The sequence below is a fragment of the Lithobates pipiens genome, unplaced genomic scaffold, assembly GCF_037356315.1.
Source record: "Lithobates pipiens isolate NorthernLeopardFrog02 unplaced genomic scaffold, aLitPip1_a1.2 Scaffold_82, whole genome shotgun sequence".
In the NCBI taxonomy this organism is placed as follows: domain Eukaryota; kingdom Metazoa; phylum Chordata; class Amphibia; order Anura; family Ranidae; genus Lithobates; species Lithobates pipiens.
In genome coordinates this window covers 236,526-256,606 of record NW_027507906.1, presented here as the reverse complement: position 1 = coordinate 256,606, position 20,081 = coordinate 236,526, and the positions used below count along the sequence as shown (strand labels likewise).

Sequence of the window (20,081 nt, the reverse complement as noted above, 5' to 3'; positions counted from 1 at the left end):
TTGTGCTATTTTGGCATTTTATGGCCTTCGAAACTGTGATAGGTAGTGAGGAGTTAAATCAAAAATTTGCACCCTTAGAAATCCTGAAGGTGGTGATTGGTTTTTGGGGGTGCCGTGCGCGACTAGACTCCCAAAAAGTCCCACACATGTGGTATCCCCATACTCGGGAGAAGTAGCGGAATATATTTTGGGGTGCAATTCCACATATAACCATGGCATGTGTGAGCAATATATCATTTAGTGACAACTTTTTGTAAAAATTTTTTTTTTTTTTGTCATTATTCAATCCCTTAGGACAAAAAAAATAAATATTCAATGGGCTCAACATACCCATCAGCAATTTCCTTGGGGTGTCTACTTTCCAAAATGGGGTCATTTGGGGGGGATTTGTACTGCCCTGCCATTTTAGCACCTCAAGAAATGAGATCGGCAGTCATAAATTAAAAGCTGTGTAAATTCCAGAAAATGTACTCTAGTTTGTAGACGCTATAACTTTTGCGCAAACCAAAAAATATACGCTTATTGACATTTTTTTTACCAAAGACATGTGGCTGAATAAATTTTGCCCTCAATGTATGACTAAAATTTAGTTTATTCGATTTTTCTTATAACAAAAAGAAGAAAATATCTTTTTTTTTCAAAATTTTCGCTCTTTTTCCATTTATATCGCAAAAAAAAAAAATCGCAGAGGCAATCAAATACCATCAAAAGAAAGCTCTATTTGTGGGAAGAAAAGGACGCAAATTTTGTTTGGGTGCAATATTGCATGACCGCGCAATTACCAGTTAAAGCAGCGCAGTGCGAAATTGCAAAAAGACCTCTGGTCCTTAAGGTGTTTATTGGTCCGGAGCTGAAGTGGTTAAAGTGAGACCTTCTTTCGAGTTTAAAGCTAAAAGTCATCCATAAGGTTCCCCTTGTTGCTTTTTTAAGCTTGGAAATCATCACTAGGTCAATAAGGAATACCATTTGCATGCTTTGCCAACAAACTAGTTCATCATCAATAAAACAACCAATTGTAAATGTACTTATACATTGTCCTTTATTCGGGTTAAATGCTAAAAGTCATCCATAAGGTTCCCCGTTTTTTTAAGCATATAAAAAAGAAAAAAAAAAGAAAAAAAGAAAAGAAAAAATATTTAGTCCATCACCAAATAAGGCTCAAAGGGCAATCCAAATCCTAAATAGAATTTATGCGTAAGGGTTAAATGTGTAGTGCTCCCGGAACACCAGGTCACTGTACGTGCCAACTCATTACTGGAGATATCTGATCCCAATGGTGGCCCGTGAATTGAGGGTGCACGGGTTCCGCCCCCCCTATCCCTGCCGCCGCCTCCCTATCCATGTGCCCGACCCTTTCAGGACGCCGAGCACATGGATTCTTATGGCGGGGTGGGAGGGGGTGTTTTTTTTTTGAAGCACGTGATTAGAGCCAGAGGCTCTAATTTGCTTCAAAAAACGATGGGCTCGGGCACAGAGAGTCCGCCCTAATCCCACCCAATTCTATGAACATAGCAAATGCATTTTCACTATCTTCACACTACAGTGCCTCCCCGCCAATCAGGAGGCAGGTCGATGAGACCTGTTTCCCGATTGGCCAAAGCGCCAGGCAAACCTATTGGATGCCTAGTGGTGATTTGGCAAGCAGAGGAAGCATGAGAGGAGCGGGCACCTCCGCCGCTGCTGCTGCCCGAGTGTGGAGGAGAGGAGGAGAGTGGATAGAGACACAGAGGATACGAGTCTTCAGGTAAGTGCCGGACCTGGGGGTGGGGGGGTCTAGAGCTGCGAGCCCCGAGTGGGGGGGGGTGCAAGTGCCAGCAGCTGTGAGCCCCGAGGGGGGGTTGGGTTGTGTGTGTTTATTGCCAGGGTAAGTGGCTGCATTTGCCGGGCACAAGTGGCTGCATTTGATGGGCACAAGTGGCTGCATTTGATTGACAAAAGTGGCTGCATATACTGGGCACAAGTGGCTGCATTTGATGGGCACAAATGGCTGAATTTGATGGGCACAAGTGGCTGCATTTGATTGACAAAAGTGGCTGCATATACTGGGCACAAATGGCTGCATTTGATGGGCACAAATGGCTGCATTTAACAGGCAAAAATGGCTGCATATGATAGGGCACAAGTGGTTGCATATGATGGGTACAATGGCTGCATTTGATGGGCACAAGTGGCTGCATTTGATGGGCACAAGTGGCTGCATTTGATTGACAAAAGTGGCTGCATATACTGGGAACAAGTGGCTGCATTTGACGGGCACAAATGGCTGCATTTGACGGGCAAAAATGGCTGCATATGATGGGGCACAAGTGGTTGCATATGATGGGAACAATGGCTGCATTTGATGGGCACAGTGGCTGCATTTGGTGGGCACAATGGTTGCATTTGATGGGCACAGTGAGGCTGCAACTGATGGACACATTGTTTGCGCCCCCCAAAAAATTTGAGCATCAGCCACCACTGTCTGATCCCTATATTCATGTCTGGTATAATTGGCCCCCCTGAAGCCCAAAGGTCTCTTTTGCAGCTGGACAGTCTGCAAACATGGTATATATGCCCCCATAACTTAGCTCTGATATAACATTATTTTTTCTCTTTTGCAGCTTCTTCACCTACAGTTGTTGAAACCGTAAGTAAAATATTAAATAGCCATTTGAAAGAATTGCTGTCCAAACATAAAGGGTCTCCTTCCCATTTTTATTACAGTCTACATTGTACATTCATATCAGTCCTTATCCTGAAGGAGCTTACAGTCTAAGGTCCATACTTCAAAAGAATACATACTAAGGTCAATTAAGCCAATTAACCTACCAGTATGTCAAAGAGAGTGGGAGAAAACCCATGCAAGCTAGAGGAGGAGGATGTAGGTAGTGTCATGTTAAAGTGAACCAGAACTTAATTATAAATTGTAGCACCCTCCCAGTTAGATTGTTAGTAAGATTGGATAGATGTTGTTTTTGGCTCCTCTGTAGCCAGTGGAGCAGAGTTTTATTACTAGGGCTGTTCTGGGTCATGCTGTTTACAGGCTCAACTACTCCCCCCGTCTTCTAGTAGATTATGGAATATAGTGGGTTGGAAGAGGCAGACCCTAGGCTGAATATTCATACAGCCTCAGTCAATCTCTGGTCAATGGGATGACCAGCAGGGGGCTGAGGTGTGTATAAATAGTCTTTGCCCTGGAGTAGGAGACCCAGCCTAAAGGGCTCCTGCCCTTATGGGCAGATCAGTTAAAGACTTCAGGAGTTTAAACAAGGTCCCATCTTAAGGAGAGCTGGAGGCCTACTTCTAAAGCTGCTGAGAACAGTTTGGAGAAAGCCTACTGAGGACTTGGCCTGGAGGCTCACGGTACAGGGTCTGACTGGCATCAAGGTAATGGGAGAATATGCCTGAGAGAGAGAGATCCTGGAGATATTCTTTCTGCTTAACCCCTTGAGAGACAGTTGCTGCCTTAGGGCTGCTTCCATAGTGGAAGTCCCCTGAGCTGTATGTCCACTATTCCCTATCACAAGAGGTCCATCCTGAAGAGTCTAGGCAGAGAGAGTCCTCTGTTTCAGTTTGCACTAAATTTGGAGTATCCCAAAGCTCACCCTACCCCCAACCAAGTTTAAGCAGCATTAAACTTCAAAAAGATTCTTGCTGCCTGGGAATTGATAGTTGATAGTTTAGATTTTGATAGTTTAAAACAGAACTAGAGGGACCTGTACTTACCTTTCCTTCAACGGTCCCCAACTGTCACTAGCACTGCCATCTTCTCCTGAGTGCCGGTCTTTGGCAGTCTTCATTGGCCGGTGTGGGATGACGTCAGTCCTGCGCATGTGCAGGAAGGCATCATTCTGGCAGAAAGGGACAGTGTCAGCAACATAAGCTGAGCTGCACATGAACAATTCAGTTTACCTGAGAAGACAGCAAGAAGAAAGGTAGGTGCATGCGTTTGAAGAAGAGACATTGCATGTCTCTTCTGCAAAAAAAAAGCCTGCCTGTTTGCTGTTTGTTACAGCAGAACTTTAGTTCCGCTTTAACCCCTTTCCCGACCAGCCACCGCAGTTGTAGTGCGGCAGGTTGGCTCCCCTGGGCGATGACCACCGGGCACCCGCGATTGCTCCACACAAAGACAGAATGGAGATCTGTCAATGTAAACAGACAGATCTCCGTGCTGTCAGGAGTGAAGAGAGTGATCTGTTGTTCATACTTAGTATGAACAACGATCGGTCTCCTCACTCAGGCAGTCCCATCCCCCCACAGTTAGAATCACTCCATAGGACACACAATTAACCCCTTGAATGCTCCCTACTGTTAACCCCTTCCCTGACAGTGACATTTACACAGTAATCGGTGCATTTTTATAGAAGTGATCGCTGTATAAATGCCAATGGTCCCAAAAATGTGCTAAAAGTATCCGATGTGTCTGCCATGATAAAACTTGCTGATCACCGCCATTGCTAGTAAAAAAAAAAAAAATGCCATAAATCTTTCCGCTATTTTGTAGATGCTATAACTTTTGCCCTAACCAATCAATATACGTTTATTGCAATTTTTATTACCAAAAATATGTAGAAGAATACATATCGGCCTAAACTGAGGAAAAAATTTGCTTTTTAAAAAAAAAATTGGGGATATTTTTTATAGCAAAAAGTAACAAATATTATGTTTTTTTTCAAAATTGTCACTATTTTTTTTTATAGCGCAAAAAATAAAAACCGCAGAGATGATCAAATACCACCAAAATAAATCTCTATTTATGGGAAAAAAAGGACGTCAATTTTGTTTAGGTACAACGTCTCACGACCGCGCCATTGTCAGTTAAAGTGACACAGTGCCGTATCAGAAAAGATAGCCTGGTCATTGAGCAACCAAATCTTCCGGGGGTGAAGTGGTTAAAACATATCTATGGTCTAATACTAGCAGTACATTTAAAAAAAATGCTCTTGCTTGTGTTAGTACAGGCTGTTGAAGGATCCTTCAACGTAAGAATATTTATTATTATAATTAATATATATATATATATATATTTAATTAGTATATTTATTTGGAACTATACTTCATCTGAGCACCATAAACCAAAAATGCTATTCCTTTTTTATATTCAAAACCAATTCCCTCATCCATCCATGTCTCTATGCTTTATTTTGTTGAGAAATCACCCCCTAGCGTTTCTGGCCAAGGCCATCTTAAGTAAGGGCAGATGATTCATATAGCATTTACTTCCTGCATTCCATCTGCTCTTAGCTCAAGCATGCAGCCAGGAGAGGGTGTGCTTAGCTGCCAAAGCTCCTCACCCCCTCCTAAAGACTTCTGGGATGTATGAGATAATTTGCCTAGGCATGGAAACTATAATTATATTGGCTTTTGGAAATGCAGCAATTTAGAAATCAGACGAAAGGTTTAGAGCTGGAAAACACTTTTTGATAGATAAAAAGTGCATTTTATATACAACTATATAGATCAGACCAAAATGAGGGACAAATGAGGAGGAATGAGGGACAGAGGGACATTGCTCCAAATCAGGGGCAGTCCTTTTGAAATCAGGGGCATTTGGGAGCCATGATTTTATATTAAAGCGGAGGTCCACCCTAAAGTGGACCTTCGGCTCATCGGAACCCTCCCCCCCTCCGGCGCCACAATTGGCACCTTTCAGGGGGGAGGGGGGTGCAGATACCTGTACAGTACAGGTATTCTGCACCCACTTCCGGGATAGCTCTCTGCGGAAAGGGGCGTAGATTACGCCCCTTTCCACAAGTGCCCGCCCCTTTCCGCAAGTGCCCCGCTGCCTGCTGGGAAACACACAGATCCCAGAGGCATCCTTATTGCGCAGCGCGGCTTGCGCAGTAGGGAACCGGGAAATGAAGCCTAAAGGCTCCATTTCCTGATTCCCATACCCAAGATGGCGGCGGCAGCATCCGACAGACGATCTAGAGATCGGCTTCGGGTGCCGACATCGCGGGCGCGCTGGACAGGTAAGTGTCACTATTTTAAAGGTCAGCAGCTGCAGTATTTGTAGCTGCTGGCTTTTAAAAAAAAAAAAACGCGGAGTCCCGGCGGACTCCCGCTTTAAGCATCATCCCATTATTAAGCCCATTTCACGTGAAATTCACCAAATCTAGAATAGTAAAGCACAACAGACTTTCATTAAAAAGCTTTATCACAAAAATGTACATACCTGATACACATAGGGTAGGTCAACGGTCAAGTCCAGTGACAGAATATATTGAGGCTATAGACACAATGGAGGTCAGTGACAGAATAGAAGAGCTCCCCATTTATACGTATCTATCCACAATCTTCTTCTGTTTTCCAGCAGGTTATCTACTCTGAAATAAAGGGCAGAACAGAGATATGAAGATTATCTGGTGATGATGTTTGGAGGCTTCTAATGATGTTCTGAATTCGGCTTGACAAATCCAGTGTCTCTGGGGAATTTTCACAAAGAGATTTTACCCTAATACTCAAAACTGACATATGTACAAGCTGTAGGCACAAGTTAAAGATCTGTCATGCATTGGGTTATTGTTTAAAGTAATGCTCTCCAAACTTCAAATAGGCCAGATGACTCCCTTTGATTCCCTTTATACTGGCCTTGGGACACTATTCAGCCTATGACAACAACATTGGGGGGTATTCCTACTAATGACACCAAAGATAAGGTACTATTTCTCCCAGTGTTAAACGATCACAAGCATATAACACTGCTGTATCCCCCACTCATGCCTTGTCACACTTGGTGCAGCCGCCAGGCTCTATACAGGAGGCCATGGACACTGAGGACTGAGACCAGCAGTGCTGATAACCACCCTGGAGTACACAGGGGCACAGGTGCAGAAGTGATGTCATGTGGCTTGTCCTGTGGGCATGGCTACGCATTTCAGAGCTTCATGCTCCTTTCTCAGGCCAGTGGGGTAGCCCATTGGCCTGAGAAAGGAGCAGGACGCTCCAAAATGGGTATCCATGTCGCACATTGTTCAAAGAGCCTCTAGAATCCGGAAGGAAACTTAGGGTTCCATGGAACCCAGTTTGAGAAAGGCTGAGATAGACAAAAGCATAAACACTAATAGTCAAATCCTTGAATGTGCTAGGGAATAGCACCCACTAAGATCTGTTGGTGTAATGCAGGGGTCTCCAAACTTTGTCCTCCTGTGGGGCAAGCACATCATTGGTTACTAGAAAATTTTGTTGTCATTTTTGGACTGTTTTGTTTTTATTATGCTGTAGATAAGCTGTTTTGATTGCCATTTTGGAGAAATAAAAACAGATTTACAAAGACATGGCTGGCTAGTGATCCAGACCTCTAGAATATCACAGTTGGTGCTCGAATTTGGGCATTCTGGCCAAAAAGCTGTGGAAGCAAGTGAACTAACAATTAACAATTAATTAATAACAAAAAATCGTAATGGGTCAGAGTGGCACAACCATTGCAAACCACTAAAGGATGCACAGAGGAAGTTGTAAAAGCCCTGGTTCAAGCTACAGTGGCCTAACAGGAGGCCTCAGTGGAAGCCAAATACCCACCACCACCACAAGGAAGTTTAGGCATGCCAAGAACAGACCGTGGCTCTGTTGATACAGGCTCAGCAATCTTAGGTATCGCAGTTGGAGGCTCAGTTGGCCACTCCAGCAGATTGTCACCCGTAGGGGCCCAGTGATGGTGAGGGCCAAAGAAAATCACTTTCCATAATAATGTGGAGGCATTCTTGACCACTTCTGAAAGCTTGGCTGAGAAAGAGGGTTGGCCTCGGCACCAGTGGGCCAACATCATTGCTTCATTTCTATCAGGGAAACCACAGAAGGCTTATTATGATTTACCAGCTGCTGACGTCACAAAATTATACCAAGCTAAAGGGGAAGGTCTTAGCTTGCCTTGAGGTGACTAAAACTGCTGGGCTGTCCAGGCACACAGGATGGATTGCTGGAAGTATCTCAGTTTAGGCATGCCAAGAACAGACATTGGCTCGGTTAATACAGGCTCACCAATCACAGCTGGAGGCTCAGAAGGAGTCTATGCAGACCCAGTTGGCCACTCTAGCAGATTGTCACCCGTAGGGACCCAGTGATGGTGAGGGCCAAAAAAAAATCACTTTCCATAATGACGTGGAAGCATTCTTGACCACTTCTGAATGCTTGGCTGAGAAAGAGGGTTGGCCTCGGGACCAGTGGGCCAGTCTCATTGCTACATTTCTATCAGGGAAACCACAGAAGGCTTATTATCATTTACCAGCTACTGAAGCTACAAAATTATACCAAAATTATACCGAGCTAAAGGGGAAGATCTTAGCTTGCCTTGAGGTGACTAAAGTTGTCTGGTCCTCCTACAAAATTCTAAAAAGAATTAAGGTTCTATTGAACTCAATTTCCCTGGTGGATTCATGGAGATCCGTGCACCCAACAGGGAAAGACTACACTTTTTACTCAGCATCACACAAAAAATATTTTTTGTTTCTCAGAGGGACCTCATTAACTTAGAAAGGGCAGACATTGGTATTATTACTATTTCAGACCATGCCCCCACTGCTGTCACTCTTAAAATGACTCCTCACAAACAAAATTTTTTTAATTGGAAATTGAATGCCGCTTTACTAACTGACCAGACTATCTGTGATGACATTCACGAATCCATTAAAACATATTTTCTCAACAATGCTGATTCTGACACCAACCCACTTACTAATTGGGAAGCCCATAAAAGCGTAATTAGAGGTGAATTTATAAAATGGGGAGCTAGGAGGAAAAAAGAGCGTATGGTTGGTATAATGGAGCTAGCCAATAAAATCTCAAAACTTGAGGCACAGCATAAGCAATCCCTTACGGCTTCAGCAGCAGAAGAGCTTGCCCACTGCAGGCATTTCTTATTGCAATTGCTACAAATTCAAACTCAGAAAGCTCTTTTTTTTCGTAAAAGTATATTTTATGAACAAAGCGATAAGAGCGGAAAACAACTCGCTAGAGCCCTAAGGGATGCAAAGATGGCTAACCATATACATGCGATACGAAACCATAAGGGCATCCCTGAACACATGCCTGAAAAAATTGCAGACATCTTCCAAGAGTTTTATTCTAAATTGTACAGACTTCCCCCACAGCATAGACCTACTCATATACCACACACACGTGAGGAGATGATCCAAAAGTTCCTTTTAAATAGTGAAATCCCTTCTCTACCTCCCTCTGATGCAAAACAATTAAACGACCCAATTACCATAACTGAAATACAAAATGCAATACAAGACTTGAAATCTGGTAAAAGCCCGGGACCAGATGGGTTCACGTCCCAATATTACAAAGCATTTCCGCAGTTACTCTCTAAACCCCTTTTAAAGGCATTTAATCACCTAGCAAGTGCTGAAAATAATTCCAACTCCTTCCTTATGGCGCATATAGCGGTCATACCAAAGCCAAATAAAGATCCCTCCAATTGTGCTAACTTTAGACCAATATCACTCTTGAATATTGATGTGAAATTACTAGCAAAAATTATCGCGAATCGGCTAAAACCCCTCCTTTCAAAAATTATTGGTCCTGAACAGGCAGGTTTTATGCCTGGAAGAGAAGCAAGAGACAACATTGTTAAATCCCTGCATCTGATCCATTACGGAAGGGATTCTAAAGTCGGAGGCCTCTTGGTGTCAACGGACGCCGAGAAGGCCTTCGATAGGGTCTCTTGGGACTACATGTTCTCTACCTGTGCTCATATAGGCTTAGGTGGAGGCATGCTGAATTGGATCAAGGCCCTTTACCAGTCCCTACAGGCTAAAATCAAAATTAATAACATCCTATCTAATCCGATCCAGATAAACAACGGCACACGCCAGGGATGTCCCCTCTCAACTATCCTGTTCATTTTAACACTGGAACCACTTATCAGAACCATCAACCTCTCTCTAGATATCAAAGGCCTTACCGTTCACGGACGCGAATATAAACTTGCCGCTTACGCAGCGTCTTGCCCGGAAGTGACGTCTACATCCGGGCAAGACGCTCGGCGGTCTGCTGTGCTTTTGTTTACATTCCCTTGTGAGTAGATATTTTTATTTGAAATAAAATTGTGTTTTAAATACTACACTATGGCGGTATCTTTTGGTTTATCCTTCTGAGCCCGGTGACCATACACGAGGAAATTGGAGACATTTGTGTCATCCCCAAGACTCTGCTGTACAGCCATCTCCTGGATCATCCTCTGCTCCCTGATTGCCTTGGTGTTTTTTTCGCTGCTTAATCCCGCAGCGGGGAGGTAATTACCTAGCGATAGCACTACTGGCACGGATCACCACCAGAGGATCGTCCCACTTTTGGCACATTGCACTTTAAATTTATTGATCTATTTTTTTTGCTGCGATTTTTTTGTTGCATGTCTGCATCTTATTTGGGACACTTTAGTTTGACGCACTAATATCACTGTGTTTCACATATATGCTTTGTACCATATTGCATTCCACTGTTTACTGCTGCGATTCACTGATTTGTTTTGAATACTTTATGCACATGTTTTATGTATTTCTCATGTATGCAGTAATTTCTACCTATAGTTTGCACTAACGTCACCTTTTATTTTTAATTGCCCGTGCTGGTCCACATATTTTATGTCCACTTATTTATTACCTTTGTTGGTCCACATATTTCACATTCATTTATACCTGGTCACTATTTATAAGATTGTTCGTTATTTCTTCTGATTTTTTGGTTTAAAAGCGAGCGCACACACCCCCCCTTTTTTAATTTGGTCCATAGATTGAGAGTCCACTCATATAGTGATTGCTGCTGCTTTTGTTTTACCTTTCCCAATTTTGCATAGAGCGTGGAAGCTCACAGATATACAGAAAAGTTAAATGGACCTCAGATTGTGGAACAGGTCATCATAGACCACTACTTAAAGGCACTACCAAGTAAGTTTTAGCGTTGGGTCAGTCATTAGCCCTCAGATGATGGACTGACTGGTGGAGATGGTGAAACCTTACAGCATAGTAGAAGATCTACTTGGACCTAATGAGCCCTGTAACAGGACTCCTGTAAGTAATTAACCATTTGGGAGTATCTCACCAAAAATTATATTTTTGTTGCAGGGGATGCCTCAAATCTGACTTGTATCTTAGTGCAGACTTCTGGGAATATCAGTAAACAAATCACACAAGCAGGAAATTACATTTCTGAGGGTGTTCTGCACACCATCTGTGTGAAATCTATAGTGTGAATATTATAGTATAATTAATATAATTGCCATTTCTATGTTAACCACTTGGGTACCGCGCTATTGCAAAATGACGGCAATAGCGCGGACCCACATTTTCGGGACTACGTCTATTGACGTAGTCCCGGTTACGAGCGGCCTGCGCGCCCCCTGAGGGGCGCGCGCGGCGCGCTCTGTGATCGGCGAGTCCGTGAGACTCGCCTGATCACCGATCCGTGTAAGGGGTCGATCCCGACCCCTTATCACGTGATCAGCTGTCAGCCAATGACAGCTGATCATGTGATAAAACGGAGCCGGTAATCGGCTAGTATTCCTCCTCGCGCTGACAGCGCGAGGAGAAAAAAAAAAAGCCGATCGCCGGCGGCCGTGTTCGGGACATCAGTCCCGATCACGGCCAGCAATTTAAACGGACACCTGCCCCCTGCCAGTGCCCACCTGCCACCCGCAGTGCCATCCTGAAATAAAGTAAGTGCCCCCCTGTCAGTGCCACCCAGCAGTGCCCATAGTGCCCACAGTGCCACCCAGCAGTGTCCACAGTGCCACCCAGCAGTGCCCACAGTGCCACCCAGCAGTGCCACCCACAGTGCCACCCAAAATCTGCCTCAAAGGTGCTGCACCCCAGTGCCGCCCATCAGTGCCCAGCAGTGCCGCCCATCAGTGCCCAGCAGTGCCGCCCATCAGTGCCCAGCAGTGCCACCTATCAGAGCCACCTATCAGTGCCACCTATCAGTGCCCATCAGTCCCATCTATCTGTGGTACCTATCAGTGCCCATCCGTGCCACCCATCCGTGCCACTTATCCGTGCCACCCATCCGTGCCATCTTATCTGTGCCCATCTTTGCCCATCAGTGCCGCCTTATCTGTGCCCATCGGTGCCGCCTTATCTGTGCCTATTAGTGCCGCCTTAACTATGCCTATCAGTGCCCACCAGTGCAGCCTATCAGTGCCCACCAATGCAGCCCATCAGTGCCCACCAATGCAGCCCATCAGTGCCCACCAATGCAGCCTATCAGTGCCGCCTAATCAGCGCACTTCAATGAAGGAGAAAAATGACCCGTTTGCAAAATTTTATAACAAACTATTAAAACATGATTTTTTTTTTTTTTTTTTTTGCATCTTTTTTTGTTTGTTTAGCAAAAAATAAAACTCCGAGCTGCAACTAAATACCACCAAAAGAAAGCTCTATTTGTGGGAAAAAAATGATAAAAATTTCATTTGGGTACAGTGTTGTATGACCGCGCAATTGTCATTCAAAGTGCATCAGCGCTGAAAGCTGAAAATTGGTCTGGGACTGAGGGGGGTTTAAGTGCCCAGTAAGCAAGTGGTTAAGCATCATCCCATTATTTAGCCTAATTTCATATGGAATGCACCAAAACTAGAATAGTAAAGTACAGCAGACCCCTAACAAAAAGATTGAGAATACAAAGTACTGTACATGACTGGTACACTTAGGTTGGTCATACAGGTTCAATTTTCTTGTACAATTTTCCTTTAGCTTTACCAAAAAACATATAGTATGAGGTCAAAACTAAACAACATGCAATTGTATCCAATTAGGCAGTCTCTTGAACTACATAGTTTAAGGTACTAAATCTAATGGAAAATTGTACAAGAAAATTAAACATGTATGGCCAGCCTTATGCTGGCCATACACGCACAGAATTTTGGCCCTTTGCAGACTGAACAATTATTCGTCAGTCAAAAGCGAATTGGCCACTAACTGACAGAACAAACTTGTGTACATTGTTTCCATGTTCGTGGTGATCATTTGATAACAATAAAAACTTATATAAATTATACAAGACAGAATATTATTTTATTTTTGATTATAACATACACGTTGAACGGATTTTGTTGTCGGAAAACTTTAGATCCGGCTCTCAAACTTTGTGTGTCGGAAATTCCGATGGAAAAGGTCAGATGGAGCCCACACACAATCGGATTTTCCGACAACAAGATCCAATCGCACATTTTCCATCAAAAAGTCCAACCGTGTGCACAGGGCATAAGACCTAAGAGCGCCTCAATGTGGCCCCTACCAAAACAGACCATCCAGGTACAATTTCACCATCAAATTTGCATAGTCCTCCCCTTTACCTCTGCCGGGTTATACCACCCACCCCCCCCCCCCCCCCCCCCCATATCAAATTTTTTGAAAAAAATCTTGTGCAGTTTGTTAGATCTTTGTTAGATGAGGTTAGATCAACCGTTGTTTACGTTAGATCTCACGCAGAAGAAGAAATAGTAATAGTTATTTGCTGGGGGGGCTAACCCATCATCAGCCCCCCTTATCAACAAAATTGACCAAACAGTTAGCTATTTTGGAAGCTATTTGTTAGATCCAGTAAGATCAAGTGGTTTTATCGTTAGTGTATGTGGCCCTGCCTCCTTTCTTAAGCAGGCAATACATTTTGAAAAAAATAATCACGTTTAATAATTTGTTATAAAATTTTGCAAACAGGTAATTTTTCTACTTCATTGATATGCACTGATAGGCTGCACTGGTGGGAACTGATAGGCTGCACTGGTGGGCACTGATAGGCTGCACTGGTGGGCACTGATAGGTTGCACTGGTGGGCACTGATAGGTTGCAATGGTGGGAACTGATAGGCTGCACTGGTGGGCACTGACAGGTGGCACTTGTGGGCACTGAAAGGCTGCACTGGTGGGCACTGATAGGCTGCACTGGTGGGCACTGATAGGCACAGATAAGGTGGCACTGATGGGCACAGATAAGGCGCCCTGATGGGTGGCACAGATGGGTGGCGCAGATGGGTGGCACTGATAGGTACCATGGATAGATGGCACTGATGGGCACTGATAGGTGGCACTGATGTCTGGCACTGTTGTTGAGGCACTGATTGTGGGCACGGATAGGTGGCACTGTGGACACTGATGGGTGGCACTGTGAGCACTGATGGGTGGCGCTGGTGGGCACTGGTAGGTGGCACTGTTGCCTATTGCTAGGTGGCACTGGCAGGGGGCACAGGTGGGCACTGATACATTTTGGCTGCAGCTCGCCGTGATCGGGACTGATGTCACTTTCACAGCCCCCAGTGATCTGCTTTTTTTTTCTCCTCATGCTGTCAGCGCGAGGAGGAAAAATAGCCGATTACTGGCTCTGTTGACATCACATAATCAGCTGTTATTGGCTGACACCTGATCACGTGGTAAGGGGTTGGGATTGACGCCTTACTCCGATCTGTGATCCAGTGAGTCTCATAGACTCGCTGATCACAGAGCACACTGCGCACGCCCTGCAGGGGGCGTGCAGACTGCCCGGGCACGGGACTACGCAATAGACGGCAAAGCAGGTCCGTGCTGTATCCGTCATTTGGTTATAGCGTGGATCTCAAGTGGTTAAGGCTACTTTCACACTGGGGTGAGCGGGAGCCGGCGGTAAAGCGGCGCTATGTTTAGCGCCACTTTATCGTAGTTTTAGCGGCGCTATTCGGTCAAAACCGCCGCCCGCTAGCGCCCGAGAAAGGGTTAAAAACACTGCAAGGAACTGTACCGGCGGTGTAGCCGCGCTGCCCCATTGATTTGAATGGGCAGGAGCGGTGTATACACCGCTCCTTCACCACTCCAAAGATGCTGCTAGCAGGACTTTTTTGAGCGTCCAGCCAGCGTACCGCTCCAGTGTGGAAGCCCTCGGGGCCTTCACATTGGAGAGACAGCAGCGGCTCTTTCAGGGCGCTATTTTTAGCGCTGTAGCGCCTGCAAAGCGCCCCAGTGTGGAAGGGGTCTTATAAAGGTTTTATGAACTTGTCACACCATGCTTGTGTGTTTTTCTCTTTCTTTCTGATGTGGACAGGCACCATATCATATCACCTGAGAGCAGAAAGATCAGTGGACTACATGAGCGCTCATCAGCACCCTCACAGAACTACAAGCCATCAGCTGCAATGACTGATATCACTTGTAGTCTATTTATTCACAGAAAACTGAATGAATGACCCCCCCGCCCCCGTGTGGGTGGAACCCCCACATGGCCGTGATGTTTTAAAAATTGTGACAGCGAGTGTGGGGAGAATAGTCAGCTGTCACAGAGTGGGAAGTGTTGGCGGCAGGAGGTGGGTACATAGGAACATGTTATACCCTCAATATGTATCATGCTCCTAAAGGTGACCTTATCCTTTAATATATAAAAAAACACTATACTGTATGTTTATGTTTTGCACTATGAAATGTGTATGAAAAAAGGACCTTACCACCTCCAAGGTCAGGATCTCTTATTGGGGGGGGGGTCATTGCAGTTGGCCTTTAGCGGTTCGGCACTGTGACACTTTAACTGACAATTGCGCGGCACCCAAACAAAATTGACGTCCTCTTTTTCTCAGAAATAGAGCTTTCTTTTGGTGGTATTTGATCACCTTTGAGGTTTTTATTTTTTGCGCTATATAAAAAAATAGAGCGACAATTTTGAAAAAAACGCATTATTTTTTACTATAATAAATATCCCCCGAAAATGTATAAAAAAAGTTTTTTCTCCTCAGTTTAGGCCGATACGTATTCTTCTACATACTTTTGGTAAAAAAAATTGCAATAAGCGATTATTGATTGGTTTGCGCAAAAGTTATAGCGTTTACAAAATAGGGGATAGTTTTATGGCATTTTTATTAATATATATATTTTTTAATAGTAATGGCGGGGATCAGCGATTTTTATTGTGCGACATTATGGCGGGCGCATCGGAAATTTTTGACACATTTTTGGGACCATTGTCATTTATACAGCAATCGGTGCTATACAAATGCACTGATTCCTGTGTAAATTACACTGGCAGTGAAGAGGTTAACCAGGAGGTGGCAGTGTAGGGTTTAAAGCGGTTGTAAAGGTAAACATTTTTTCACCTTAATACATTCTATGCATTAAGATGAAAAACATCCGACAATGCCAGCCCCCAATGCCCCCCCGTTTTTACTCACCTGACCACCTGTTTGCACAGGGGTCCATGCCATAAGGTGAGAGTGATTAGTTAGCCCGGAGGTGGAGGGGTTGTCACGCTACTGTGGAAAAAAAAAAAGACTTACGTCAGTGCTACAGTTTGAATTTAAAAACGTATTTGTGTGAACTGTGAAGTTAAGTCATGGATTGTGGAAACTAACTAGTGTCAGGTGATTGTATATAGTGTATACCACATTTACCACTGACTAATGCAGAGTTGCAATGCAAGGAGATCAGCTAAAAGTAGTTGGATCTGTATGTGCGTTATAATTAAAAAAAATATATAATATAATGTACAATGTGTGTGTATCTGTAATCTAATTGCGGGGTAGTGAGCTTCGGCGGGTCACAGAAGCGCAGAGCGGCTCTATAATGAAGGTATTTGGTACAATTATATTACAGAAACACACACATTGTACATTATGTGACATTGTGTGTACAGGTGTGGGGGGACCTGTATGTGTACAATGGGGTCAAGAGCTGGGTGTGTGTGTACAGATGTGTGGGGGCTCACATATACAGATGTGAGGGGGGCTGAGTGTGTAGGGGGGGCAGATTGTGTACAGGTGTGGAGGAGGACCTGTATGTGTACAAGTGTGGGGGGGACCTGTATGTGTACAGGTGTGAGGGGACCTGTATGTGTACAGGTGTGGGGGGGACCTGTATGTGTACAGGTGTGGGGGGGACCTGTATGTGTACAGGTGTGAGGGGACCTGTATGTGTACAGGTGTGGGGGGGACCTGTATGTGTACAAGCGTGGGGGGACCTGTATGTGTACAGGTGTGGGGGGGACCTGTATGTGTACAAGTGTGGGGGGACCTGTATGTGTGCAGGTGTGGGGGGACCTGTATGTGTGCAGGTGTGGGGAGGACCTGTATGTGTACAGGTATGGGGGGGCCTGTATGTGTACAGGCGTGGGGGGGCCTGTATGTGTACAGGTGTGGGGGGACCTGTATTTGTACAGGTGTGGGGGGACCTGTATGTGTACAGGTGTGGGGGTACCTATATGTGTACAAGGGGGGCAGGAGCGGTGTGTGTGTGTGTGTGTGTGTGTGTGTACAGATGTGTGGGGTCTCACATATACAGATGTGAGGGGGGCTGAATGGGTAGGAGGGGCAGATTGTGTACAGGTGTGGGGGGGGTCCTGTATGTGTACAGGTGTGGGGGGTCCTGTATGTGTACAGGTGTGGTGGGACCTGTATGTGTACAGGTTTGGGGGGGCTGTATGTGTAGAGGTGTGGGGGAGGACCTGTATGTGTACAGGTTTGGGGGGGCTGTATGTGTACAGGTGTGGGGGGCCTGTATGTGTACAGGTGTGGGGAGGACCTGTATGTGTACAGGTGCGGGGGGGACCTGTATGTGTACAGGTGCGGGGGGACCTGTATGTGTACAGGTGCGGGGGTTATGTATGTGTACAGGTGTGGGGGGACCTGTGTGTGTACAGGTGCGGGGGGACCTGTATGTGTACAGGTGCGGGGGTTATGTATGTGTACAGGTGTGGGGGGGTCCTGTATGTGTACAGGTGTGGGGGGTCCTGTATGTGTACAGGTGTGGGTGGACCTGTATGTGTACAGTGTGGGGGGGACATGTATGTGTACAGGTGTGGGGGGTCCGGTATGTGTACAGGTGTTGGGGGTCCGGTATGTGTACAGGTGTGGGGGACCTGTGTGTGTATGGGGGGGACGCAGTTTGGCATCTTCACCTTGGGCGCAGAATGACCTTGTCCCAGTCCATTCAAGGTTCTCATTTTTAACTGAAGCCCTGATGAAGTGTGTTCCTTTGACCCCCGAAATGTGTTGGCTTTCTTTTAGCATAATACCAATAAATGACATTTGACTCTTTTATCTTTTTGTCTGGCACTCCTTCAATATATGCATGTTTTTCTTGTTTGTTTTTTCTAGCTTCTAGGACTGGATAGTGCACCAAGTGGTACTTACATTTAGAGCAGTAGGCACCCAAGCACGAATGCTCGGTAGGTAGACTACATGCATTTAAAAGCATTTGTCCCTGAGTGCCTACTGCCCTAAATGTAAATTCCCCTAGGTGCACCACCCAGCCCTGTCCAGTCATAGCAGTTGTCAGCCTCCAATAGAGTTTCAGTGGGGGTTAACAGCGTACTTGTGTCCTCTGCCCACAGCTAAAGGCTGGCGCCTCATACACCCGAGCTAAATGCCCATTGTGCATGAGGTCTTCGCTAGTTGTATAAAGCAATGCAGTTTTCGGCTGGTAATCCTGGTAACTCATCTGCACTTCTCGGAAAATGAACCTCAACTGCTTCAAATGGGGACACTTGTGGTCTGTTCACTGCAATGCACAGAATGGTACTTGAGCTTGTGGTTAATACTACAAAAAAACTTTCGTCTTCGAACATTTTCACTAGCGTGTAAAATGTGTCCATGTTCTGTTTTTTTTTTTTTTTTTACAATTATGTGAATATATTTGGTTTCCCACAGAGGTAATAAAAAAAAAAACAGAAACATTTAAACCATGGATTTGTACTAATGATATACTTCTAATTTCATGATTGTTAATGTATATAAATTAATAGTGGTGTACCGTAGTGAACGAATCCTATTGATTTGCCTTAATGTTTTGCTTGCAGAAGGATGTGATCTGCAGACTAGGGTTGAGATTCAAGTTTGGGTCAAAATAGCATTCGACTTGAACTTTACATGTTCAAGAAAACGGCAAATGAGGTCGTTCCTCACTGAGTCAACAACCAATTGCCAACAATGTGTTTTATTTACTTTTAACTGTGGTCGGGGGGCATAGTATAGTCAATAATGGGGAGTTTGCATATGTAGCACCCTTGCCTTTATCAGGGGCTACTAGTGTGCTAGGTAGTAACTAACCCGGCTAATTTGTAGTGTTTGCGATCATTTGGGTTTTCTCCTGAGCCTGGTTTAAATGTGTTTCTTCCCTTCTGCCAATAGGTGGCACTGTTGCCTTTTTTGCATTCGTGTGATGAGCTGCAGTGTGACTGAATTATGAATATACACATCTCATTCAGCCAATCAGTAGAAGTTTTGGAGGAAGTCGGCTTTCCCATCAGCCTTTTGTCACTGTAGGTCAGGGGCATTGCTAGGTCTACAAAAGATTTGGGGCTAGAGCCCATAGCAGCATAGTAAAAGTCATACGCTTGGGTGGGCATACATGTGTATATACAGTAATATACAGTGTGTGTGTATATATCCCCAGAGAGTCCCCCCTTACATCAGGATCCCCAGAGAGCCTCCACCTTACTTCAGGGTCCCCAGAGAGCCTCCACCTTACATCAGGGTCCCCAGAGAGCCTCCCCCTTGCGTCAGGGTTCCCAGAGAGCCTCCCCCTTGCGTCAGGGTTCCCAGAGAGCCCCCCTTACATTGGGTTCCCCAGAGAACCTCCCTCTTAAATCAGGGTGCCCAGAGAGTCTGCCCCTTAAAATCAGGGTCCCCAAAGAGCCTCCCTTACATTGGGTTCCCCAGAGAACCTCCCTCTTAAATCAGGATGCCCAGAGAGTCTGCCCCTTAAAATCAGGGTCCCCAGAGAGCCTCCCCCTTAAATCAGGTTCCCCAGAGAGCCTCCCCCTTAAATCAGGGTCCCCAGAGAGCCTTCCCCTTAAAATCAGGGTCCCCACAGAGCCTCCCCTTCAAATCAGGGTCCCAAAGTGCCTCCCCTTGGGGACCCCTGCAGAGACTCAGGACTATGGGCCCCAAATTCAGGGCTATAGCCCCAAAAACCACCCCCTAGGGATGCCACTGCTGTAGGTTTGGGTTGGAGTAGATAGGGACAGCTAACAAAGAGATTTCAGGGAGAGATAGTGACTGCTGTATAGTACTATACACTAGGTATAAAAACTGAGCCGCGCTTAAACATTTAGTGAAGCATACTATTCATACGCATATCAATAAAATAATAATAAAAAAGTCCTCATTTAACAGTAAATTTTCACAACAGAGGATGAGCATAAAATTAAGCAGAGTCT

At 45.1% G+C, this 20,081-nt stretch overlaps 1 protein-coding gene across 1 annotated transcript in view; it reads left to right on the top strand.

The window, feature by feature from the left end:
• LOC143973430 (uncharacterized) overlaps positions 1–20,081 on the top strand; it is a 104,344-nt gene that overhangs the window by 55,541 nt on the left and 28,722 nt on the right. Inside the window, exons 9-10 of the mRNA XM_077474411.1 lie at positions 2,601–2,626; positions 10,778–10,868. Of these exons, the coding sequence (XP_077330537.1) occupies positions 2,601–2,626; positions 10,778–10,868 (117 nt within the window). The remainder of the gene's footprint in view (positions 1–2,600; positions 2,627–10,777; positions 10,869–20,081) is intronic.